This window comes from Empidonax traillii, unplaced genomic scaffold, assembly GCF_003031625.1.
Source record: "Empidonax traillii isolate 1590-97213 ecotype Southwest subspecies unplaced genomic scaffold, ASM303162v1 scaffold163:size1593379, whole genome shotgun sequence".
NCBI lineage: Eukaryota > Metazoa > Chordata > Aves > Passeriformes > Tyrannidae > Empidonax > Empidonax traillii.
Window position 1 is genome coordinate 1,519,169 of NW_020955356.1, and position 25,737 is coordinate 1,544,905.

General features: G+C 36.9%; 1 protein-coding gene across 2 annotated transcripts in view; it reads left to right on the forward strand.

Annotated features, from left to right (window-relative positions):
- Positions 1–25,737, forward strand: part of SPAG17 (sperm associated antigen 17) — an 85,867-nt gene that overhangs the window by 11,788 nt on the left and 48,342 nt on the right. For both annotated transcript variants that reach the window (XM_027885265.1, XM_027885266.1), the window contains exons 4-10: positions 9,026–9,157; positions 12,166–12,319; positions 14,484–14,678; positions 20,108–20,289; positions 22,606–22,761; positions 23,416–23,497; positions 24,747–24,868. In XM_027885265.1, coding sequence (XP_027741066.1) covers positions 9,026–9,157; positions 12,166–12,319; positions 14,484–14,678; positions 20,108–20,289; positions 22,606–22,761; positions 23,416–23,497; positions 24,747–24,868 — 1,023 coding nt within the window. The remainder of the gene's footprint in view (positions 1–9,025; positions 9,158–12,165; positions 12,320–14,483; positions 14,679–20,107; positions 20,290–22,605; positions 22,762–23,415; positions 23,498–24,746; positions 24,869–25,737) is intronic.

Below are 25,737 nucleotides of genomic sequence, written 5' to 3' on the forward strand. Positions count from 1 at the left end.
CTAACTTGCAGGAAATGAGAGGAGGAGGTGATTGAATAAGCATTTGTATTAGAAAGGAAAAGGTAAATGGACTCTCTAGGCTTTGGATCTCAAATGTAGTGGAAGTGTAGTTGAGGTGTAGTTGAAAGTTTCCAGCAAATTATTTTATTTTTCTTGGGTTTTAAGCCTACACCCTGTCTTTAGTGATGCTTTTTTTTTTTCTCCTCTTTATCTTTCTTTCCCCTGCAAGATCACAGAGCTGTGAAAAAGCTGACTCAATACACTCTGTGTTTTTCTCAGTCTATGCTGAGAAGGGCTTGATAAATGCCTGGTATTGTAGGCTTACATTCTTACAGTTTACACTGTTCTGCTGTACAAGAATTATGCCATTTCTCAGAGAGTTAACTTTTCTGGTTAGGTGTAAAACTTCAGACTTGTTTTTTAAGTGTGAATATGATCTGGGTTTCCAAGAGACCATAGTGAATGCTACAACATCAAATAAATAAATAAATATATATATATATATATATATATACACATATATATATATGCACAAAATAAGATCGCTAGATTGTTTTGATTTTTCTTTTTGAGTGAGAAAGGCTACTGAAAAAATTTCTAAACACTATAACCCAAGAGCTGGATTTATTACCAGTGTTGCTGTCACTGCTTTCTTTTATGGTCTGTGAAATTAGTAGATGGATTTGATTGGCAGAAGAGACTATCATGACCTGTACCACAGGTCACAGTATTTTTTTTCCAGAATAATCTGTGTATTGAAATTTTTCAAATCAAGATTGGATTTTTTTTCCTTAATGGTTAAAAACAGTTGAGAATATGCTATGATTTAATTTATTTCTCAGGAAGACCTTTCCTGATAAAATACAGTTTTAATTTCACTCTAAATTTATTTTTTAATGTATGGCTTTTAGCCTTGTTTACTAAATTAAATAAAATCATGCAATTAATCTTTCCTTCTCTGTGTTGAAGATTTGAGATTGTGTTCAAATTGTCCCTTAATTTTTCTCCTTATTTAACAATGTGTAATCAATTTCTTTTGGTTTTTTCCTAATTCCTAAATATGTGAATCTTCTCTAACAGATATTTACAAATCACTATTTTTATTTAATTGTGAACACCCAGTGGACTTTATGTTTTTGTTGAATAAATGTCAAATACAAGCACAACATAATGGATGTACTCCTGTTTGGTAGATCACTGTATACGAATCTGTAGATTGCCTAAATTATCTTTGCTGCTTCCTTGCATTGAGAGCAAGTTTTGAATCAATAGGCTCATCCTTGACCAATGCGTCCTTCACCAAGTTACTGCTTTACAGGTGGTCCAACCTGAAAATTTGAGCTGTTTTCTTCCTTCTGAGATTTAAGCCTTGTAATTTAACAAAACCAAATCATACTACTTTTTGCACTATACTAACTACTATGACCAGATTTCTTTGTATGAATGAGTTTTCTACTACATTCTTTTTATCTCCCATGTTTTTTTTGTCTTGAAGAGATTATAACATTTCCCAAATGACTGACAAACTTTTAAATAGAGTATTTTCAGTATGTCGTATGCTTCTAACCCCACAAGAAACTCACCTGCTTGATGATGACTCTTTGTAATTGCATTTTTATATCTGTCAGTTAATGAATTTTAATCTTTGTCACCATTTTCTACATCAATTTTCAAAGAATACTTAAGAAATTGTTTTTTACTCTATCATATTTTCTGTTTAAAATAGAATTGCAGTCTTGCCATAGAGAGCTCTTCTCTTTGTGAAAAGGGCACATTATTTTTTTTCCAAAAAGAAAATAATTGAATTGATCGTTATTTTACTCTCCTTTTATTTATTGTTTATTGAATCCTCCATTAGGAAATTAGGGAAATATCTCCTCTGGTGTTCTGCAATGATTAGCATTACATTGCCAGTACATATGTTATTCTAACTTCCCTTTTTTTAAGTGTTGGTGTGATGTTTTCTTTTATTTACTTTAAAACTGCCCTTATTCTCCGGGAGTTGGTTAAAGTCAGCATTCATAATCCAAAGAGCTCCTCAGCTACCCATTTTTAATACCTTGATTACATTGTTCAGGTCTACTAGTCCAGCCAGGATCAACCCACTGCATGTGGCAAGGAATATTTTCACCCAAGTACAAGCTCTTGTGAGTTGTCTGGCATCTGAAGAAAAGCAAACTCAGTAGCAACCAGGATATGTGTCACTAAAGAAAAAGGTTTGAAAAATAATGCTAGTCAAGAGTGTTTTTAAGGAAGCCTTTTGGTTTCTTGTGGAAACATATAATTAAAAATTACCTATATGTGTGGAAGTGTATAGGTTTTGATACAACACCATCAGAAAGATTAGGCTTTCTCAAAAGTACAGTTAGTCATTTTAAAGCCAAACCTTCTCAGTCTGTGTGTCAATAGAATTCTATTTTGTAATACAAGTTAAAAAGATTTTGTTTTCATTCCATCAGAACGAAATTAATTTTAAAAGCTATAAAATGCAGCAACTCAGGAGCCAAAACTTATCTGGTGTTGTTATCATGAAAGAGTTTGACAGTAAAAACAACTTTGGCATCCATGATGAATGGTCAGAAGGATAGAAAGATTTAATTTTATTTTTCTTTCCAGTACAAAGCAAAATAAATGTTGCACTCTTAAATGCCATAATAAAATGGAGCAGTTCTCCAGTCAGCCTTTGTCAAGTGGCACTGTGTGGATACAAGTTAAGATAATTTTATTGCAGAAGGACTTGGCCCTTACACTCTCTGGATATGCAGAGGTTTAATGCTCAAGAAACACTTGGGAATTGTTGTTAAATGAATATGCCTTTTAAAGAAGTACTGGCTTCAGGGAAGCGGAAGGGACTTTAAATCCTGCTGTGGGCATTATCTACTCACCTGTGTTCAACTCTTTTCTATCTGTTACCAAGCTTCTGCCAGTTTGGAGTACGGAATATGGTATGATCCTGCTGCACGAGGTGGTGCATTTACCTGAGATACTCAGTGCCTTGTCTTCTGAGGAGGGTTTAAGTACTCTGCCTCCTGAGCCCAAGTATTACTTAAAACGATGTTAAGGAAAGAATTTGTTAGATTAGGCTTAGCATGTCTTTGCATTAGCCTTCGCCATTGTCACAGCATCGATGCCTCTGCGGGATCAAGAGGTCTGTGTGGTCCTTTAAGTTATCAAATCATATGCCTTCCATTTTGATTTATTTGTTCCATGAGACTGAGCTTTTGTTGCTCAGACCAATCAGTCCTATAAATTGTAGTTGTTTGTAATCATTTTCTAAAGTATCTCTTGTTCAGTATTCCTTTCCAGGAACAATGTGCCATGTTAAGAAGTACCAGGATTTCTAAATGCTAAAACTGGGGGAAGAAAGGCTTCAGTTCTAGCAGGAAAACAATCTGCATCTTCTAATTTTCCTTTTCCTAAAATCTGAGAGGTCAAGTTCTATTATTTATGTAAGACAATTGACATGTGAATAATTTCATTTCAGAATAGTGACTCTAATTCTAGGATTTTGAAATCATGCATTATTATTTTACTACTGTTGTAATTATTTGACTTGAGGCCATTCATAAAACTCAAATTGCTGGTGATTTATTTTCTAGGAGAGAAAATTGATACCTTTGGCAATTCATCTACCTATTTAAAACCTGCTTGAGAATACTGGTGAGACCTTGGGTTTTCTTCCTAGTTTACAAGATTTCCTGCATACATGCAACTTGGTATAAAATTTTCTGCTTTTTCTGTGCAGGTTTTTTTGAAATGTCTCTGTAATTAGAGCAAACAACATTTATGTCTGTAAGAATGTCATCCTTGAAGTGGTAGAGGAACCTCCTGAAGGTGCCAAAGGAAATGCTGTCCGCTGTTTTGTTGCCTTCAGAGTTTTCAGATTACTATAATTTGTTACTAAAGTACTGTTCACTAAGGACAATGGAGAGTATGAATATTTTTCAAGTAGAGCAACTAATCCCAGAATCCTTTGTCACCAAATAAAAACAAACAAAACAAAAACAAACAAAAAGTCCCCACACAAAGCCCTGTTGCAAAGCTGGACCAAGGTGTAAAGATCCTGCCTAGTTTGTGGTGCCAAGCCTACAAGGCTGTTGGGACTTCTGGCCCAAGAGTTCAGAGTTTCCAAGAGGCTTAGGAAGCTCTGGCAAGGTGTAGCTGGATGAGTCCTGCCAGCACAAGGGTTAATGAGGTAACTTTGCTTCTTAAATCTTTTAGTTCTACCTCTGATTGGGTTCTGGGTTCTCTTCCTAACCAGATGCAATGTTGGAGAAGCATGACTAAATCCTTTAGCTTTGTAGTGTTCCTTGTGTGGATCCAGTTGGCTGAAATTACTGGACACAATTTACTTCTCAGAAGCATAAAATATTCTACTCTGTAATGGAAAGATTTGCTGGGCAGATTCATATCACTGAAATGTAAACATTTCAGTATTTGATCATAGCAATATATCTTTTCATCTGAGCACAGATCACAGCAGACTGGCCTGTTTTCTCTTTTTAAAAATGTCTAGGTTCTGTAGTTCTTCAGAAATCACTTATATGCCATTTCAACTATTGCCACCCAATTAGAGTATTAAAAAAACCCAGATATCTGAAGGTCACATGAGAAAACCTTCCCTATGCATAAAACTCCTCATTCCTGAGATAACAATGCTAGTGCCTGATCTTTCAAATCACTGGATATTTGTATTGTATCTTTACTACCCTTAAAGTAGTTTGTATTTTTGGTAGCAGTTAGTGGTCAGGAAGCCATGGTAGGTACATGTCATATCATAGATGATGAAAGCTCCTGTAATAAAGACAAGGTGAAAAATCATCTGAATTTTTATGTAATGTATTTTCTCATTTTTACTTAAATTCAGTTATTTCACCATTTGTATCTTCCTTAAAACACTATTTAGGTATTAACACAGAAACATAAGCAGCTCTAAGTAACACTAAGAAACAGAACTCTGTACATGTATGTGAAGAAGTTCTCATTCTGCACTGCTGAGCTTAAAACAGTTAAGATATCCCCTCATGTTGTACATTTTCTATAGAGAGAGATTTAAAGAACAGACCTTCTTACAATGGATATTTCTAATAGGTTTCTGCTAACCAGATCAAGCTGTGTTGTGTTTTGCCAAGAAACAGGGTCACTCATATGAGTGACAAGTTATTTTTCCAGAATACAAGCACTCATTGCTGCTGCTCTGAGAATTGTTTTCACAATAGAAAGGCAGGTCTTTAGTACATGAACAGCATTCATATTTGCTCAGTATTGCTTAATTTTAGTGGGTTTATTGGAAAAGGACTCTGAGGGGTAGAAGGAGACCTTTTGACATCATAGGTGGGAAGAGCTTCTGAGGGATAAAATGAAATTAGGTGAATGGCCTGATAGTAGCAACTGATTTGTCTTTCAGCACACTGCAGGTGTGATCTGAAAAAAAAGTTGTTTCAGTTAGCTCAGGTCCTTCCTTGTATTCTTTTTGAATGATTGATTGTAGTATGCTATAGTTGATGAAATGACATTGGTGGATTCAGGAATATTTAGTAGTATGTGTAAAGAAATCTTCTTTGGAAAAAAAAATTATTGGTATGATTCAGGCAGCTTTTTTTCCCCCTATTCTGTCTTGAAAGTTGCTTATGAAGGATTCATGTTATTGTGGCAGATTGTAATAGGGGAAGATGGCTTTTTTTTCCCCTGCTTTTATTACTTTGTTCAGGAAAGTACATCAGAACAGTAATTAACAACTTGATTGTGTAATTCATATGTCCTCTGGACAGGTGACTATCCCACTTCAAATTGACTTAAACTGTATCAGCTCCTAAGCAATTTTACCTACTGAGGAGTTCATCTAGGAACTATTATATTTCTTTGCGAAGAGATTTATGGGATGGTCTGAATATCATACAGTTTTGAGAACCAGAGGGAAGACAGGGCTTTAGAAAGCTCACCCTGGATGTGGGAGAGCTACACTATGAAGTGGGCTGACAACTGTCCATAGCAAGCAATGCTACTGCTTCCAGGTATTAATAAAGCTGTGAAAGTTAATAACGTAATTTATCCTTTTGAAAGATTTTGTGATTATGATTTAGCAACCACAATAGTTCTGTATATTGAAAAAGAGCTATTTCAAAGAAAGATAACATAAAGACTCTGGCTTTAAATGTTTCCCTAACTTGTAAGACCTATCTCCCCTCTCAATGGCGCTGACATCTGCCAATAGTTTAGTGTTACCTACAAGCACTCGTGGTGTTTGAGTGGCTTGAAATACATGCCCTTTGCACCAGGCAGCTAAATCTCTGCGTGGTTCATACTGCCACCACATGAGATCAAATACTGCATCACCGAAGCCTTTCTGCACTTCACCAGTGTGACCCCTGCTGTGTGAGGAATGCTGTTTCCTCTTCCTTTAAAGGAGAAGAGGCCCTACCTAACTAAGTTTGTCCATCCAAGTTTCCATGGTTTCTCACATAAGAAAAACGTCATCCCTAGTGGGATGAAGGATAGCCAATCTGTAATGAATCCATTTCATAATATCCAAAAGCTTCCTTTTGTATTCCTACCAAATATTTGTCCTCAGCTTTTTTTTTTTTTTTTAATTAAGGCTCTATAGATTCTTAACGTTTATGCCAGGTGCCTGCATAACTCAGAGGACCACAGATGAAGTAAATATGGACGTGTAATAAATTTAATTTCTTTTATCTGGCATGCGTGGATTGATCTATGTTCTGTCTCTTGCAATGATGAAGGATTGTTTTTAATTTCCGCATCTAAAAGAAGATTTTACATTTCTGTATGAAAAACTATTTGCTTTCTTTGTATTGCCAAATGTATTGAGCTCATTTTTTCTTTGTCTTCTTTGTCTGGCCTCTCTCTGCCGTCATGGGATGTACTTCTGTTGAATAGTTTAGTTTATCCTTCTCTACCAGCTCACATAAGAAAATTTATCCTTCCTACCCCCTCAGGAGTTGTCCAGCTCGCTACAGGACTTGGTCCAGTCTCTTCATTTCTGCATTCTCTAACTTACAAAATAGGAATAATCATGATGCATTGCTTTTGACTGGTAAAATGCTTTGAGCTTCTTGGGAAGAATGTATTTTGAGAATCTAAGTGCTTTTTTCTTCTTTCATGAACAATAAATTAACGACTGCCATCGAGATGGGTTACTATATATACACTTTCAGGAATCCTTCCAGAATCCCTCCATTTCCCCTCTATTGTGTTTCAAGAAATGTGCAACTCATCTACATTAGCCATTGAGAAGCATCACTTTCCATAGGCTGTTAACACCAATTCTGAAAAAAAAAAAAAAAAATTCTATATGACAATTTTTCTCTCTGAGGGAAATTGCTATGATATTTCCTCAAAGTGTCTTTCTTTCAGAGCACAGATTTGTGTGGCTAGCTCTGAGTGACTATTTTTTGTTGGAATGACTAGTAGTTTCTAGCGCACCTACAGTCTGTGGGATTTTTTAAGTCTTGTGTTTAAGAAATCCTTGATTTTTTGCTGTGACTCTGAAGGCAGTGGGTATCTTTTCAGAAGCCTTCTGTGGTTGATTTGTTGAGATAGTGACCAGTAAGTGTTCTTACTTTGAATACAAAACACATAGAGCAAAACTGATCTTAATCAGGACATACCTTCTTTTGTGTATGTTAAGGAGATAAGCGGGTTTATTTCTGTTGGAGGGGAAGCATTGCTTTGGAAGGATTTTTCAATGCATATGTTTTGGTTTGTCTCCCTGTTATATGGTTCAGGAAAAAAATCAGAATTTTAAGTTATTTCTTTTTCTGGACTTTGCTTTCGTTTGTATGAAACAATAATTCAGTGTATAATAATCTGAATTCCATTTTGGCTTTGTTTTATTCAGAGAAGCATTTTTAGTGGCTACGTTTTCTTACCTAGGTTTTACTTGAGAAGTGAGAATTTCTGAACTAGGCAAGGAGCTATGAAAGCTCAAAGCTAATGGTGGTGTTTGCATTAGACAAGACACAGTTCAGTGACATGCAGTGTGCACCTTCATTGTCTGAATGTTAGCAAGCAAAATTGACACCATATGTGCCCAACTGTAATTGCTCCAAGAGGGGAAAAGAGAAACATGTCAGAACATTTGAGTAACACCTAATTCAGCCCATGGTTATAAATAAAGCTGATGGTTGCTTAAAAACAAAAGTAGGAAAATATTATGGTTATATTATTCCTCAACAGCGCTTCCTACATAGGTGAACTTTATTACAGGGACAACACAAGTGAAAAGAAACATATAACAACTTTTTATGGTATTTTTATGTTATTTTATTTTTTTCGCAGTAAATAAAGTGGTTATGAGGCTCCAAGGAAAACAGCCCAGATGTTAGTGAGTTGTATGAAATTTAGTGGAAACAAGCTGTAAAAAACATAGTCATAAAACAGCCTGTCAATGCCACACATCTGGACAATGCAGCTGTATGTTCCCGCTGCTGTCATCGCCCTAAGAAAACTCAATAGCCTTATTTCACCCCAATTAGGCTGCATACCAACAGAATCAGAATTACACAGGGAGGGGGTGTGTTTTTACCAAGACAGACCCTCTCAAATTCCCTTCAAGAAGTTTTTATCTTTCATTCAGAGCTCGTGCCTCAGACACTAGTCACTTTGTAAACAGTACTCCAAACTGTTCCCCTTGATCTGCTATTACATCCTTTTTAATATATTACTTTATAATAAGTAGTTCAACATTGCTTCTTTGTTTAAAATCTAAAAAAATTTACATTTTCCTGTGACAAATCTGTGTCTGTTGATTTTGCATAACTGGTAGAAGTTTTTTCTATTCTAGTTTTATCTCATACGTAGCTGATATGCCTTCATTTGAGGTCTTCAGAACCAAAGAACAGCTGAGCATCTTACTGATACATAGTTTTTCTGGAAGTGTGGCTATTTTGACCCACACGTTGTACGATGTGTGGATTTCATTTCATCATTCAAAGTACGTGTCGAATGGAGTATTAAAATTATATGAGTAATAGTTTTTTTGTGGGTTTTTTTTTCCCCTCTACAGGTGATAGAATTAGCCAAAGCCATTCTGGACACGGGTGCAGAAATTCCTGTTACACTAACTGGAAAGCTGTTGAAATTTCAACTGCTTTGTCTCAAACAGAACGACCTTCAGAGAAGAGAAGCTGAAAAGAAGGTACATCAGTATGCTGTAGGGAGGGTGGTTAGTTAAGTTTTTGAAGACACTTCTAGTGTTGCTTGCATAAATTCAGCTTTCTTCTCGTGTTTGGCTTCATAGAACTGTAATTGAAGAGAAGTGTGACTAGAAATATCTTTTTAAGTTAATTAGATTTTGTGGATGAAGCTCTCAATTACTCAAATGCCAGTGAGAAAGTGAAAAAAAAAGAAAAAGAAAATAAAAAACACTATGCAAGAACTCTTTGCTGAGAGTGAGAGCTAGTAATGTCTCAGCTGAGTCTTAGGTCCAATAGAAAATAGAGCTACAAACTGGCTTCATCTGAATATATCTCTTCTGAAGTCAGGGTAGGAGAGGTTGTTACTTGAGAGGTATCGAGCATGAATGGAGAGCAGCGCTATGAAGAAGTTATTGTTAAGAATCTCTGAGGGGAATTTGAAGAAGTTATCTATTCCCACCTCTAAGCAGAATAAGGCACTAAGGCAGAATAATATTTTCATAAATTATTCCTGGCAGAAATTTGTTGAACCTTTTCTTAAAACTTTCCACTGCTGTGCTTTTCCTGTTCAAGGGCAATCAGTATTACTGCTGAACTATCTCTGCGAGGGACTTGTTTGGAAAAGGTTTCTCGTCTTATCAGCCACAGACTCGTTTAAACTTGTTACTGTTTCACTTCTCACTGGGTATGGGGACAACAATTCTTACCTTCCATTCTACAAAAATCTATTACATGTTTAACTAAACAAACCCAAATATATGTCATGGTTTCTAGTTTTTGATGATGCGTGTTCCTCTCCTCTGAACCCTCTCATAATAGCACATATTTTGAAATCTGCTTCTCAGAACTGGTTACCACATTTTCCAGTGTTCCCAAAACTTGCTTCCATATGTCCTCCAAGACCATCACTAGCTCCAAGATTGCTTCAGTCGAATTGCTTATATGTTCTAGGAGGAATTACACCAAGCTTGCACAGAATCATACATCAGACTTCAAGTTGCTTTTTAATATTTTTTAAAGTTGTCAGTGGTACATTTCAACAACTTAATGAACAGTTGGTTTTGATATATTGCTTTTTAAGCAAACTTTCATGCAACTGAAGATCATTATCAGAGAGTTGTATAATTGCTGCAATAAGTTTACCCCGTTAATTATCAAAAACTATAATGTAAAGTGTGATGACATGGAGACCTGAGCAGTCTATGCATGTAAAAGACACAAGAAAAAAGCAGTTTAGTAGATTTTGTATAGTTGAAAAGTCTGTAAATTTCTTTGTCAACAATTCTATTTGTGGGAATAGTTGGTGGATGAAGTATAGCACACAACCACAAGAACATAAAAATGCTAGGTGATTAAATTAGAATTGTCTCCTGTTCCCACAGAAGTCAATTGATTAGGAAATGATAACATAAGACACAGAACTATATGAATAGTATGAGAAAATAAAGTCTTTTCAATCTGAAGAGAAATTAAGAGTCTGAAGCTATAGAGCAGATTGCTTATAGTGAATCAAGAAAAAATGGCTTTTCTCTTAGATACCAATCAATTCTGATAAGTAAACTGTAAACAAAAATTTTAAGTTTAAAGATTAGGCACTTCAATATAAAATAGAGTCTTTAGCTTTGATTTGGCAAGATTAGTCTTATAACTCTAATTTTATTTCCCTGGTCAACTGGTGTTCTTGGTTAGAATCTTGGCAAGTCCAGAAATATCTCTGCTTATTTAAGGATGACTTAAGATTATGCAGATGCAATAGATGAAGTTGATTGTGAACTTTGTGGCTTGATGATTGTATCTTCTTTTTGGTGTGTTCATCAGCTTAGAGTTCAAAGAAGTACTATCAAAATTTTTTGTTTCGAAACATCCAAAGTGGAACAAATTTGAAGGAAAATAATGAAAGCCTCCAAATCCTTCGTTTCACACTGCAGATAGTTTCAAGAATCTGTCGAAGGCATTTGTAAATTTTACAGAAAGGGAATGCATGAAGGAAGGGAAAAGCAGGAAAAGATTTTCTACTTTGATTTTGAATTTGAACTAAATACAACTTCCACAGCTTGAAAGTCTGCTGGATCTAGGGAAAGCAATTGTGTAGAGTTAACTGCCCTTTTTCATTTGCATGAAGGGCTTTTCTCCTTGCTTTAATACCCACTAAAGTGACATCAGCAGAGTTGTAACTGTAAGTTAATACATTTTTACTTTATTTAATTTACCTTTATAATTCTGAAATGTCATTTTTGCATAGTTTGGACATAGTACTTCTGCTGGGTAAAAATAAGGTGGAGGCTTTCTTGCTCTACAGCATCTCACTTTACCTTAATATGTTTTGGATTAATTTAATTTTACCCTGACTCTGGACCTTCTGGATTTATATTGTGAGGCTCAGGGATACTTACAAAATCCTTTTTTCATCCTGTACTCTTAAATTACTGAGCAGAGCTTAATGTAGATTTTTTTGTTTGAAAATAATGAGAACGGCTGAATAATATCCTGTGTGAAATGAGCACAAGACTCTTGGTTCTAGTTCATAGGATATAGATATTTACATCAAATAAAAATAGTGCTGGTACCATTTTATACCATACTCAAGAGTGGTAACAGATATGTTAAAGACTTAATAGATACTGAATTTTTACCATATTTCCCTTCAGTCCAAGGAAGGGTTCTGGCTGATGCAAGTGCTGTGGTGGCAGTAACTGAAGCACAGTGATTCTTTACTCATCTTTTTACCTGTATGCATTTTGTTAGTTTGGTAGGTATAATGTCTGACTAGCTCTTGCAGTTCCTTTTCAATGTGAAGTCTTAGTACTATGATTAAGAATATAATAACCTGAATGTTGTGTTCAAGCAGCATAGAGCAGGATGTTCAAGACACCTTCACCACGTCAACATTATGGTGGCTGAAAGGGAAAAGTATTACAATAAAAAAATTGAATCACTAAAATTTTACAACAGTCTGACTTTTGTTCCGCACAAAGGCTAAAGTGACAACATTGTTTATTCATCTTGTCAGGCAGAAGAGCAAAAAAAAGAAAAAGCTAAACCTCCTAACAAGACAGCTGAAAAAGAAAGTAAAGGGAAAAAGTCAGTGGTCCCAGCGTCTGATAAAAAGGACACCCAACTGAAACGACGACATGGAGAAGTGGAAGAGAAAGACCAATACATCAGTATGTAAAAAATGCAGATGAACTTCCTAGAAGTCTTGCAACCTAGCTTTGAAGTACTTAATTTTGTTTCACGTTTAAAAGTCAAATTCTTTTTGACTTTTTTGAATATCAAAACATTGCCACTTCATGCTTGAAGAGTGCATTGTGTTCTGCTCAGTGTTAGGATAGATTGTGCAGTCCAAGAGATAAAACACAGATATGTCAATATAAAAATGTTTTAGCATATGTAACACCCCAAGAAAGTAGCTAAACAAATGCTACAGAAAACCTTTCTTGAAGAAAGATTTCAGAATAACTAGATGTAGCAGTATCTGGAGGTGGCTTTCTCCTTGTATTATAAAATATAACGGAGTTGAAATCCCTGCTAGTGAAGACATTTTCCCTAATATCCAGTCTAAACCTCCCCTCTTTACATTTATTTTAATATAGCTGTATCAAGACTAAAAAAACCAACCATACCTTGAACTCAAAGACAGTTTGTGTCTGGTAGTTTTGGTAGCTAACAGTCATTTTATCATTCATTCCTAAAACATTATCACCTTTTAGAAATTAAATATTACTGCTTTTGAGTAATCTAGAGATTAATTGCATTGATGTCTTTCCTCTTTTGAGTATGGACTAGTCACTGATAATTAGAACTCACTGATGATTATCCACTTGCTATGATTATTAGCATAATCATAATTATAATTTTCTAATGGTAGGCAGTCTTCAGCGTGTATGCACTGGAATTTTTGTATCTCTGTAAATGACTGGGCAGACGTCTGGTTCTTTTGTTAGAAATCGTTAATATTCAGTAATTGTATGTTTTCACGCCTTTTCTTCCTGCAGTAACTGAGATAGCAAATTATGTACTTCACTTGCAGTGCTAGCAGTTATATAATTGGCTGGTTTTCTTCTGTGTTTGATTTTTGCTTTATGCCATATATGTGCTGGACTGTGGTGGCTGCTTCCTCAGTCAATCTTTCTCCAAATTTGCATGTTCTTTTATGTTTATCTAATGTTGCAAGTGACAGAGAGCCTGCTGCTCCCTGTGGTAGCAGTATTTGCACAGTCCTGGCTGTAAACCTGAGCACAGGCAGATGTTAGTGCCAGGCTACCGCTTTTTCTCTCTTGGATGCATGAGTCCCATGAGCTGAGGAGTGGCTAAAGGACTTAGATGTGCGATGTGTTAGTAGGCATAAGAAAGAATCCTAATGCTAAAGAGAATATAAAACTGCATTTGTCTTCTAGTGCAGGATAGTCTGCACTAACTCTATGTGTTTCAGAATCAGTGAAGAGATACAGGATCTTCAACAGGCAGTTTCTAATGATTTAAAATAAATAACTATACTGGATGAATTAAATCTTCTGGTACTTATCTTAATACCTTTATTTCTCTGTAGGCCACAAAGGGAAACTATACAATTAACTTAGACTAGAGTTAAGCTTCTAGAGGACTCATTTTTACTTATATAGTGCTTAACCTTTTGCTTTGGTAGTGAAATGTTACTTTGCATATTTCTACATAACTAATAAGCCCAAACAGAGCAGGCACTCAATGAAACTTCTTATCTGCTCTCTAAGACAAATTTGGATATGCCCCTGACCAGCTGAAAGGACTAGTGTGAGATGATATTACCAGCTGATGACAATTTGACAGGAAGCACACCTAGCAAGCATGAACCTGTTCGGCAGGGAACAGTCTGCAGTGAGTCAGGTCATACCTGCAGCTAATCCTTTGAAATTACTTTGGCTTATATAATTGCTCATTTAAGAGACAGTAACTTTGTGTGTGCTCCGTGGCCAGAATGAAATAGGATAGCTTAAACTACCGTTAGAGCTTGTGAGTATGTTCTGACACTAAACTTCTTAGAGAAAAGCAATTACAGAAATGCTGCTACAACATTCTGATTATAATCAGCATCTCCAGTTTTTTTCCTGGTGCTTCTCCAAGCAATCATTATTTCTGACTCATATTCTTCCTGCTGTGTTCTAGGTGGTTTGGTGCAGAAGACGTCAGTCTAATAAATATAATGTTTTTGAACTTATATGTAATTTTCCCGATGAAGGTCAAAAAAATTGACCTTCATTTGCATTATTCTGCATAGTCAAGAAAAAAAATTAATTTTGTTTTGCTGTTGAATGGCCTTGCTCTAATCTGATTTTGCTGTATTTTGAACAGATGATGAACCAGATGATGGTGCCCATCATTACTTTATAATTTTGGATTTCCACAACCTTCAGCTGTTGCCTATAATGACTGAGCTTGGAATTAACATTTCGAGTGTAATTCAAATTTCTTCTGAGAATTATAAGCCATTGCAGATACATTTGGAAGAAACTACACTTCAAGAAAAGCCTTTAATTTCATCTGAAGGTAATCTGGTCATTAAAAAATTTGTTTAGAAAGGAGATACTTTTATATCCAAGGAAAGACTGTTCTAGCTGTGTTTTTCTCCCTCTCTGTGCCTGGTGTTTGTGCATGCTAATGGTGAGCAGCTGTGTTTGCAAGTGCCAAAATGGTATTGCCAAAATGGTATTGCCAAATGGTTTGCCAGAGCAAAAACTGGACAGCAGAAAGAGGGACTGGCTAAGGAGGCAGTGTTTGCAGCCAAAATTTCTCCAGCAGCCACCAAAGAACATTTTATCAAATGTGTACTTCTCTGAATCATTAGAAAGGTTCATTGCTAAAAAATCTTGGCTCGTTTGGTAATTCCAAGGGAGGTGCACAACTGGCTACTTTGGAACTGTGGTCCCAGCCACAGAAGAGTATGCCACAGAATAACGCTCTGTAATTGTCCTCAGCTGTCCCCAAGCTGTAACACCTCTCTTGAGCTGGAATCCTGGTAAACAACCAGACAAATCTGTGTCATCAGTGATGTCCAGCCATACTGCGCTGCAGTAATATAGCCAGTAGGTCAAGGGAAGTAGTTATTCCCTGCTATTCAGCTCTCATGAGAACAGAGTTTTGGGCTCTGCTGTACAAGAAAGCTACTAATAAACTCTACTGAGTCCTATGAGGAGTGGCTAAAGGACTTTGGAAGAAAAAAAAGTGGCTGTGATCATGAATGGGCTTTGAAAATTCCAGGCTCCAGAGACAGGGGAAAGTCTGGAACAAGATTCTTGGTGGAAGGGGATCAAGTTAGGGATTATTTAAGCAAACTGGACATATGTAAGTCCATGGGACCTGATGGGATGCACTCGGGCGTACTGAGGAGCTGGTTGTGATGTTACTGCAAGGCCACCGTCAATTACTTTTGAACAAACATGGAAATTGGAAAAGGTGCCTGAGGACTGAAGGAAAGCAGGTGTCGCTCCTATCTTCAGAAATGGTAGGAAGGAGGACTCAGGAATCTAAAGGCCACTCAGACTCTTCTCAGTATCTGGGAAGGTGATGGAACACCTAAGCCTGGAAACAATTTCCAGGCACTTGAAGGGCAAGAAGTTGGTCAGTTGGCATGGATTTACTAATGGAAGTCATTCTTAACCAACCTGATAACCTTCTGTGACAATATTACTGTCTTGATAGATGAGGAGAGAGCAGTGAATATTGTCTGCCCTGACTTCAGTAAGACCTTTGGCACTGTCTCCTCAGAAAGAAGCTGGATAAGCAAACACTGAGTTGGACTGAAAACTGGCTGAATGTCCTGGCCCAGAGGGTATCAGAGAGGTTCAGTGGTATGAGTCCTGCTCAGCATCTTCATTAATGATCAGAAAAGTTCCCTCAGCAAGTGCTCTGATGATACAAAATTGAGAGGAGTGGCTGAAACACCAGGGGTTTGTACTGTTCAGAGGGACCGTGACAGGATGAAGAAATGGGCTGTCAGGAACCTCATAAAATTCAACAGGAGCAAAGTCCTGCACCTGGGGAGGAACAACCTCCTGCACCAGTTTGTGATAGGGGCTGACAGGCTGGAAAGAAGCTCTGCAGAAAAGGATTAGGGATGGTGGCACTAAGTTGAGTGTGAGCCAGAACTGTGCCTTTCTAGCAAACAAGGCGAATGGTATCCAGGGCTGCATCAGGTGAAGGGATTTGAACCTTCTTTTATACGCAGCACTGGTGAGTATAAAACCTGGAGTTCTGTGTCCAGCTCTGGGTTCCTCAGTACAGGAGAGATATGGAGCTACTAGAGAGAGTGCATCAAACAACCACAAATATGTTCAAGGAACTGGAGCATCTCTCATATGAGGAGAGGCTGACAGAGCTGGGAATGTTTACCCTGGAGAAGAAAGAGCCCGGAGGAAACTCATCAATTTGTATAAATGTCTGAGGGGAGTGTGCAAAGATAAGGAAGCCAAACTCTTTTCGATGGTGGTCTGTGATAGGACAAGAGGCAATGGCAAAAACTGAAACACAGGAAGTTTTACCTGAATACGAGGAAACACATGTTTACTGTGAGGGTGACTGAATGCTGTCACAGATTGCCCAGAGAGGTCATGGAATCTTAATTCTTGGAAGTACTCAAAAGCCATCTGGACATGGCCTGGACAGTCTGCTCTAGTTGAACCTGCTTGAGCAAAGGATTTGTACCAGATGACTCCCACAGGTTACTTTCAGCATCAATAATTCTGTAATTGGAATAGAAGACTCTAGCAAGATATAAGTGGGGGTGTGGAAGGTCAGGAATTTAGCGCAGAGGCAGTCAACTATTGCAACGGGTTGCCTGTAAGGTTGTGGGATCTCTGTCTTTGGAGGTTTACAAGACTGAGGTGGATAAAACCCTTAGTCTATTGTCTGGGTTTCCTGTTGACCATGTTTTGAGCAGGAAATTGAGGTCCCTTCTGACCTGAATTATTTTAAATCCAAGTCAGAGTCTTGTGATAAGTAAGTGAAAAAAATGAGTTGGTAACTATAATTGTTCATACACATGTTTTTCGACTAATAAATATGGTTCCAGTTATAACTCTGCATATTGACTTTCTCTGTGATGCTGAAAAATTCTTTGTTATGGATTCTGACACTGTTGAGATGGCACAAGCAGCCCAGTAAATGAGAGAAACTGCATCCTGCAAAGTATATTGGCCAGGAGAGGAGGTATGAAGGTTGATTATGTTGGAATGCTGACGGCTGGGATGGTGTGACTCACTGCCATTCTGACCACTGATGAATACAAACCATTTACTTACGAGTGTTGTGAAGGATGAACTTGTCTGAGCATGCTGTTCTTTCCATCCCGTTTGTGTTAACTAACTGACATATTCATATTGCCCCTTGGCAAATGCTACAGGTTAGATTGTGTGGGCAGTAAGGAATCTGTCCCCAAAGGTGCCAAGGTGAGCTAACAAAAGTCAAGTAGATGTAGCCTTTGAGACTTAGGTAATCATGGACCAACTGATGAACTCAAAGAAGTAATGCCATGTTTGACCTTGTTGTTTGAGTAATCTTATCCCTGGGAAAAGAGAATGAAAGGAAAATATAATTTGTAGCTTCTTCCAGTTTTGTTAGAATTTGTAAAATGTAAAGGTAATACCTTACTGGGTCTTGAAAGTGCAAAGCGCAAAAAGCATGGTTGGTTTATTTTCATTTGATTTACAACACCTGCTGGGAGTGAGAGGGCAGGGGCAGGTTTCCCCAAATATTTCCAAAGTTATCTCTTCTTTATTATGTATAATAGGAGAAAGACTTTGATAAATATAGGTAGTTTGTAAATTAAATATTTTGGAGGGGGAGAATTGTGAATATAGATGACAGTATCTTGTGTAAGTAGTGTTACAGGTTGTAATGCAAGTTTTCCTCATTGCTAAGAAAAGACAGGGTACATAGTAAGAAAACAGCTTGGCTAAACCATGCATTCTTTGTGGACCTCAGGCATAAGGAAGCATTTAGAATTAGAAATAGTTCAGGTTAATGGGAATGAGAATGTATGTTTATTATGAACCTATTGGCACAAAATTGAAAATGTTGAGACACAAAATGGAATGCAGGAGGTGTACCAAGGAAAATATTTGTCTGCTGCTCAACAGAGAGGAAGAACTGTAAGGAGGTGGTCCTGAGAAGGCTGACAGTGGTTAATGTTTTGGGAGTGCTTTTTGCACTTCTTGATGTCATGTATGTTGGGAGTGGGGGGGCTAATCTGTTGTCACTGCAAATACCATTGCAGACAGGTGATGATTACAACTAACCACAATTAATGCTGATAGCAGAAAGATTCAACTTTAAATTGTGGAGTAATAGTTAAAATAACTGAGTGTAAGGTAGAGGACTTTTCAGATCAGCTGATTCAGATTAACTTAAATTGTGTTCTACTTAAAGATCTGCCTGCCATTCTCATTCACAATTGAGAACTCATAAAGACCAAGTGAGAGTGGAAAAAGAGCTGGGAGGAAGAAGGGAAAGGAACACAGCCAAGGCACTGTAATCTGCTTAATTTCTGTTTCCGGAAAAATACTGGAAGAAATAATTTTTAACCACTTAAAAAAATGAGATGAGGAACAGCTAGTGTATGCTGTTCAAGAACAAATCATGTCAGACAAGTTTAATTTCCTTATAAAATTAAGTGTTGACCTTCTGACAGAGTAGTAGTGTGTGTTGTATATTTGGATTTAAATAAGGATCACACAGGTAGGTCTAGGTGAAAGTAAATGTATAGTAAGTGCAGTGTTATTCAAAATGCTTGGCCTCTGTAGAGTAACTGTTAAAAGTTTACTATCAAATAGTGGGATGCATGGAGTGGACTTAAGGGACTTGGTGCTGGGTCTGGGACCATTCAATATTGCCTTTGTTATTGGAATAATGGGGTGTGATTCAAATGCAAAATATTCTTGACAGTATAGAGAATAATAATATGGAAAAAACAGGCTGTTCTGTTTAATATGGACAATATACTACGCTTACACATGAATAATTAAATTTACAAAGAAAGGCAAAAGAGCACATGGCTGGATTTGAAAGATAAGCTGTCATGCTAATGACACGAATGAACATAAGTCGACACAAATGAAAATAAGTCATTGATACACTAATTGGTGAACATTTCCAGTGGCTGTTACAGGAGGCATATATTCCTTGGAAAAATCTTGAGGACACCAGCATTTTTTGAAGAGTCCCCAGCCTCACTGAGTTGCTTTTTTTTTTTTAACCCACAGGGCCACTGGAATTATACAAGTGAAGTATTTGGCCTTCATACTTAGGTTTTAGAAGTGCTGAGCACCAATAAGCCCAAATGAAAGCAGTCACAGCGGGTTTATTGTCCTTATGAAATTACACTATCAAAGTATGGTTGATCTTAGATTCCAGAATGTGATTGTAAGGTTGGCATTAACAGAGAACTTTTTTTTTCACTGTAGATAGTGCATCTTCAAAAATTGATCATTGTCATGGAACAAAAATGGAAACCATACAACTTCTAGACTTGCTATTCACAGTCATCCTGTAACTGATCTTCTTTTGCCCCAATTCCCAAAGCAATAAAATTGTGATAATAAGGCTTGCTTACCTTATACTTAAATAACAGGTTCACCAAGGTGTATGTGCTGGCAGCTTTGTAAAAGTGCAGCCTGGGAGTTTTGCATTTCCTAAGTTTCCAACATTTGCTGCTGTTGTTCACTTTGGGGGGAGAGATGTAGGGGTGTGATTGGAGGGGGCGGAGTTCCTTTTTTTTTTTTTCTTTCTTCTGAAAGAACTACCATGTTTTACTGAGGTTTTATTGTCCTGGAATTTTTTAATCCCGAAGTTGTGTGTGGGAGTTCTGCTGAGACTCTGAGGATGGGAAAATTTCAGCAGTACTTACAGAAGACTAATATATGATTTGTGCTTTTTGTAAAAGGGAGATGTACCATGATTTGTTTAATACTTATAAATTTTAGGTGTAGAAACAGACAAAAGAAAGGAAGATGAAGCTAATAAAGACCTGGAAACATTCTGGGAATACCTGGAGCCAGTTCTGAGCAGTGGAAGGCATGGATCAAGTCTCTATGATGTTGCCAGGCTCCATCATCTAGTTAAGGAAAGTGACTATCCCCCTGATTGGTCTGACAGTGAAATGCTGGTCAGTACTTTCTGTTTTCACAGTGCATAGCATCCTTTGGGGTTTGTAACATTTAAGAGCAATTTCGAAATGACAGGAATTTTATCTCAGTGTTCTCTGAAACATAAAACACCGTAGTTAGTATATTTGTAATCTCGAACAGAAATTATTTCCTCTGTATGCAAGAAGATTATTCAACATTTGTTCACAAGGAGTCCTTTGAATAAAAATACCTGATTTGGAGTTTCTTAATGTTGTAGGCCACAGCAGAAGAGTTTTAAAACAGTTTCCAGGGCATTCACTACGCATACCTCAATTGTGGAAACATGTAGGCTTGCTACTTATAATATTGCTTATCATTATGCTCTTTGTATAATTTACAAGTGCAAAGTCTCCTTTGGGAAAGAAGATTTTATTCCCCATAATCATGTCTTACATTTCTACTCATGAATATCCTGGAAGCACCTGTATTATAGCTGAATTAAAGGAAAAACAATCTATCACTGAAAACGTTTAAACAGATTATAATTTCATGAGCTCTAAAGAAGTAGAAAAATGTGTAACTTAAAAAAAAATGGGTGGGGAGTATATAAGTTCTGAAATCATAGGTGGATAGAATAGATCTGTTCTTGTGGACTTGCTGGAGAGCCTCGGAGTCCAAGCCTGCTGTGTCTTTGAAATCCAAGATCTACAGAAGGAAAACCGGTGTGACAAGTTGTTAGACATTAATATAAAAATGATAGAGTATTGCATACAGCAAGTAGTCTGCTCTTAGATTTGAGATCTTTAGAAAGGAAAATACCTTCAAAAATATTTTCTTTGTTCAAGAGCCACTAATGGTTAGACCTGGAAAACTTTCAACAAACATCTAAGACTGTCCTGAGAAGAGGAGGGACCAAACAAATTGAATCACAAGATTGTAATTATACTAAACTTTGCTTGTATCCCACTGAGTAGCACCAGCTTTTGTTACTTGTGACTTTGTAAAAAATCTTGTTTTGTTTAAAAGTTTGTGGATTCAAAACACTCTATTTTAATTATTTTATTTGCTCTGGTGGTATCTTTCAAGTAATATATGAATGGAAAAGTTTTATGCTAACCCATTCTTCAGAAGAGGATTTAGTTGGGAAAACAAAGGTGCAAGAATATTAATGAAAATTCTGTTTTCACAAATAGAATTTCTTTCCCAAGTGTGTCCTCTGGTTTTTAAATGTTATGAAAACTGAGACAAGTATTCCATAACTGATTAGCGATTTGAGGTGCTTTTTTTCAAGTGCCATAGAGAGGCACAGAGTTGAAGAAAGCAGATGTTTAGTACTTCTTAAGGATCCATTATTGTACTTAGTGCTTTATGTAAGCTGTGTTTCTTTACTCTGTTTTGTTTAAGGAAACTAAAATCGAGAGATCCAGTGTTGCTAACCGTCTCTTAGAGGCAAACTTCTTAGTACAAGAGACTTGCCCTACTTTCAGAAAAGTGAAAGAATCACTCAGAAAAGTGACAGAAATTGCCTAAAAATTGTAATAATTTCATCCTTTCCATAATGTCTGGGATGTATAGGGCAAGAATACATCCATTAAAGCTGCTGAAACTTGAGTGTTTCATGTGGTCTCCAACAAGGTTTTGGTATTTGTACTAAAACATTTCACATTTAAAATAACAGTTGCTATTATTCTTTTTATTCCTTCCAAGCTTTGGTGAAAACCACAATACATGACCTAAAGAGCCATGATTCTTTCCTTGTCAGACTTTTGCAGATACACTGCTCTCCCTTTGGACATTTGGGCAGTATGCTGACATTCCTTCACTCACAAGTATGGATTCTAGAGTGCTGTCCTTGAGGCTTTCTTTTTTTTCAAAAGGCAGCAGAAAGATAGAAATTATTGTGAAATGACATTGATTACCAGGTTGGGGTTTTATTTTTTGTCCTTCTAGGGCAGGGTTGCCTTGCAAATATGCTGTAGCTTGATCATTAGTAAAAACATACACACGTTATATAAACCAAATACTTTAGGTTTCCTCTCCTGTGCCTTCCCATCCAAAAAAATATGGCAGATACACGATAGCAGACCATAAAGAGTTACTGTTAGGACAAGTTAGATTTTATAACAACTAAAACAGTTAGGTAATATACGGTCCGTACAGTGATATGACAGTGTTAAGGCAAATACAAATGAGGAGTCTTTAGAATAACTTTACAAAACATTCTGAATTAATGGAGGAAAAAAATCTTTTGGCAAATTTATAAACAGATGTAGATCTGCTGGTTGACTCGTGACTAAGTTACATGACACTTTTATATGCAAATTTCATCCTCTGTATCTAATTTTCTCTCGTAGCTTGCATTTGGTACTGTGCTGTTTGAACACATTGCTTGTTTGATGTATGATTGCCTGGACTGGAAAAGGCAGCATTGCAACTACTTGGAAAACACCAACTTTATTAATGTGCCTACATTATCAGAGAGCAAATCACCACAACAATCTGTAACTGAGGCAAGGAACCTTCTGTTCTTATAGAGAATAACTGCTTATAGACTAGAATTGCCTGACTTTAATTCAATTTAATCAAAAATTCACCTTGGACCATCACTCTGAGTAATTTTGTGAGAATTAAATTTTGATTTTTGTCTTCAGCATTTAAAACCTAAAAAAATAATATAAAAAAAATAGCTGAGCATTGGGAAAACAGAAACAGGAAAATTGGAAGGATCATACCAGCATAAAGTATCATAGGTGTAAAAATTCCTTAAATAGCTCTGATTGATATGCCTGCACAGAGCTACTGTGTATTGTTACAGATCTGTGAACTGTCAAAAAAAAAAAAGATTATTAGTCCTATGCAAGATCAGTTTCCTTATTTTATTCATGGTAGAAAATGCTTAAGTGGACAGAAGTGGCTTATTAGGACATGTGCTACTGGCAGAAACAAAATGGACTTACTCCATCTGTAGCAATACTACTGAATGCTCATATAAAAATTCATAAAACTAAATTCTTACTATCTTGTTCCATTTAAACGTTTAGCATCTAGCCTAGCATGAGTAACCAAATCGGAATGAAATCAATTTCTCCCACCTATTTGTGCAATCCTTACTTGCTCTGTTGTTTCTGATTTTTTTTTTTTGGTCTATATTTTTGTTCGTTTAGGTTGAATCATCATCGCACATGACACCTCCAAAGAAAAAAGGGAAAGCAGAAGAAGTTCTGCCAACAGCAATTTTGTCACAAGGTATGTTTAAAGGATTAAAGCACTCATCTGTAGTTGTTCACTTTGTTGAACCATTTATTCAGCTGACAACACAAATCCTTGAAATGATTTGTGCAGTAAGGTGAAGATGTTGTGAGAATCGGTTCTTAGTGTGTTCTGTATTCTTACACAGTACATTATGTAAGTCTCTGAAAACTGCAGTGATGGTAACCAAGTTCTTCAGAAAATCACCAATTTTGTCCGTTCCTGATCACAGTCAGATTTAAACAATCTACATTAATGAACTTTGTTAGTCTCTTTTTAATAAAAATTGTCTGAAGTTTCACAGAATCACAGAATATTCTGATTTGGAGGGGACCCCAAAGAATCACTGAGTCTAGCTCCTGGCCCTGCACAGGACAGCCCCAAGAGTCGCACTGCATGCCTGAAAGCATTGTCCAAACCCTTCTTGAACTCTGTCAGGCTTGGTACTGTGACCACTTTCCTGGGGAGCCTGTTCCAGTGCCCAGCCACATTCTGGGTGAAGAACCTTTTCCTGATATCCAACCTAAACCTCCCCTGACACAACTTCAGGTCAGTCCCTCAAGTTCAGTCACTGGTCACTGCAGAGAAAAGATCAGTAACTGTCAATTTTCTTCCCCACACAAGGATGTTGAAGACTGCAATGAGGTCTCCCCTCAGTCTCCTCCAGGGTGAACAGACCAAGAGCCCTCAGCCACTCCTCATATGGCTTCCCCTGAAGGCCCTTCATCATCTTCATTGCCCTCCTTTGGATGCTCTCTAAAAACTTAATGTCTTTTTTATATTGTGTTGCCCAAAACTGCACACAATATCCAAGGTGAGGCCGCCCCAGTGCAGAGCAGAGTGGGCAATGCTTTGCCTGATGCCCCCCAGGACACGGTTGGCCCTCCTGGCTGCCAGGGCACAACTGGCTCACATTCAACTTGCTGTCAACCAGTACCCCAGGTCCCTTTCTGCAATGCTGCTTTTTCAGCATCTTGCTCCCCAGTTTGGAGGTACTTGCAGGGTTACCCCATCCCAAGTGCAAAATCTGGCACTTTCCCTTGTTAAATCTTTTAAACTTGTTAAATATTGTTGGTGATTGCCCAGCCCTCTAGTTTATCAAGGTCTCTCTGCAGGACATCACTGCCTTTGAGGGAGTTAACAGCTCCTCCCAATTTTGTGTCATCTGCAAACTTGCATAACTGATTTGGAATATAAGTTGGCATTTCTGAATAAATAGATCTTACTGTTTTATCTCTTATTACAGCAGCTGAAGAAACTTCTTTTTTGTCTCCTTCTGTGGACATGAGGTATTACAATGACTTGCTGAGTCAGATTCCTGAGGAATACATTTCTGTACCCTTAATGCTGAGCTGCATGTTGGAACAGGTGGGAATGTTCTCTGTTTAATTTCTGTGGCGTAAACCTCATATAAGGAATTGGTCAAAGATCAATAAATCCCTGTGTTTCAGAAAACCTAAAATATGAGACTGAGCAAGGAGGTTCAATATGAAGGAATCAAAGCTCCAAAGTGCTGTCTTTGATTTTCTTTCATATTGTGCACTTACCCTGCATATACAGTGTTAGTCCATAATTAATTTTTGAAGACTACAAATATAGTTAAATGAAGTAAAAGATGTAATTTCTTATCTAGATCAATACAAGTTTTCATGTCCTGCAGCAATGTTATCGATAGTGAACTTTTGCTATTTTAGTTGGTTTAAATGTCTTAGGAAAAGCCTAACATAGAAATGGCATATGTCAATTCTAGTACTAGACAGATCTGACTTCTGTTGAGTTCAGGCACAGGGTATAATTTAGAAGAGACCCACAATATGATTTGGAAATTCTCCTTCTTTCAGGAGTAAAATTTCTGAACAATTTTGGGGTTTTTTACTATTTGTAACTTAATCTGAAAATAGAGTCAGGCAAGAATATTCAAAGTCAAGTCCAATACCTAGAAGACAATCAATTTTTAATTACCTATGTTAATTCAGAATTCTTAACATATCAAGTTGAAATACTTTTCTTCTCATCCTTCCAAAAGTGAATAATAAGAGAAAACAGTTAATTCTGTTTTCCATACCCTTTGTTTTGGACAGGAACTAACTTGGGAAATTGTAATTTTGCTACTTGTAGAAAAAAAAAATCATAGTTTTCTTTCCTGACAAAATTTATGGACATGTGCTTAGCTTATAATAGGATCTGCTTGGTAGTTCTAATAACGGTAAGCAGCAGTCAATACTGTAATGAAAGTT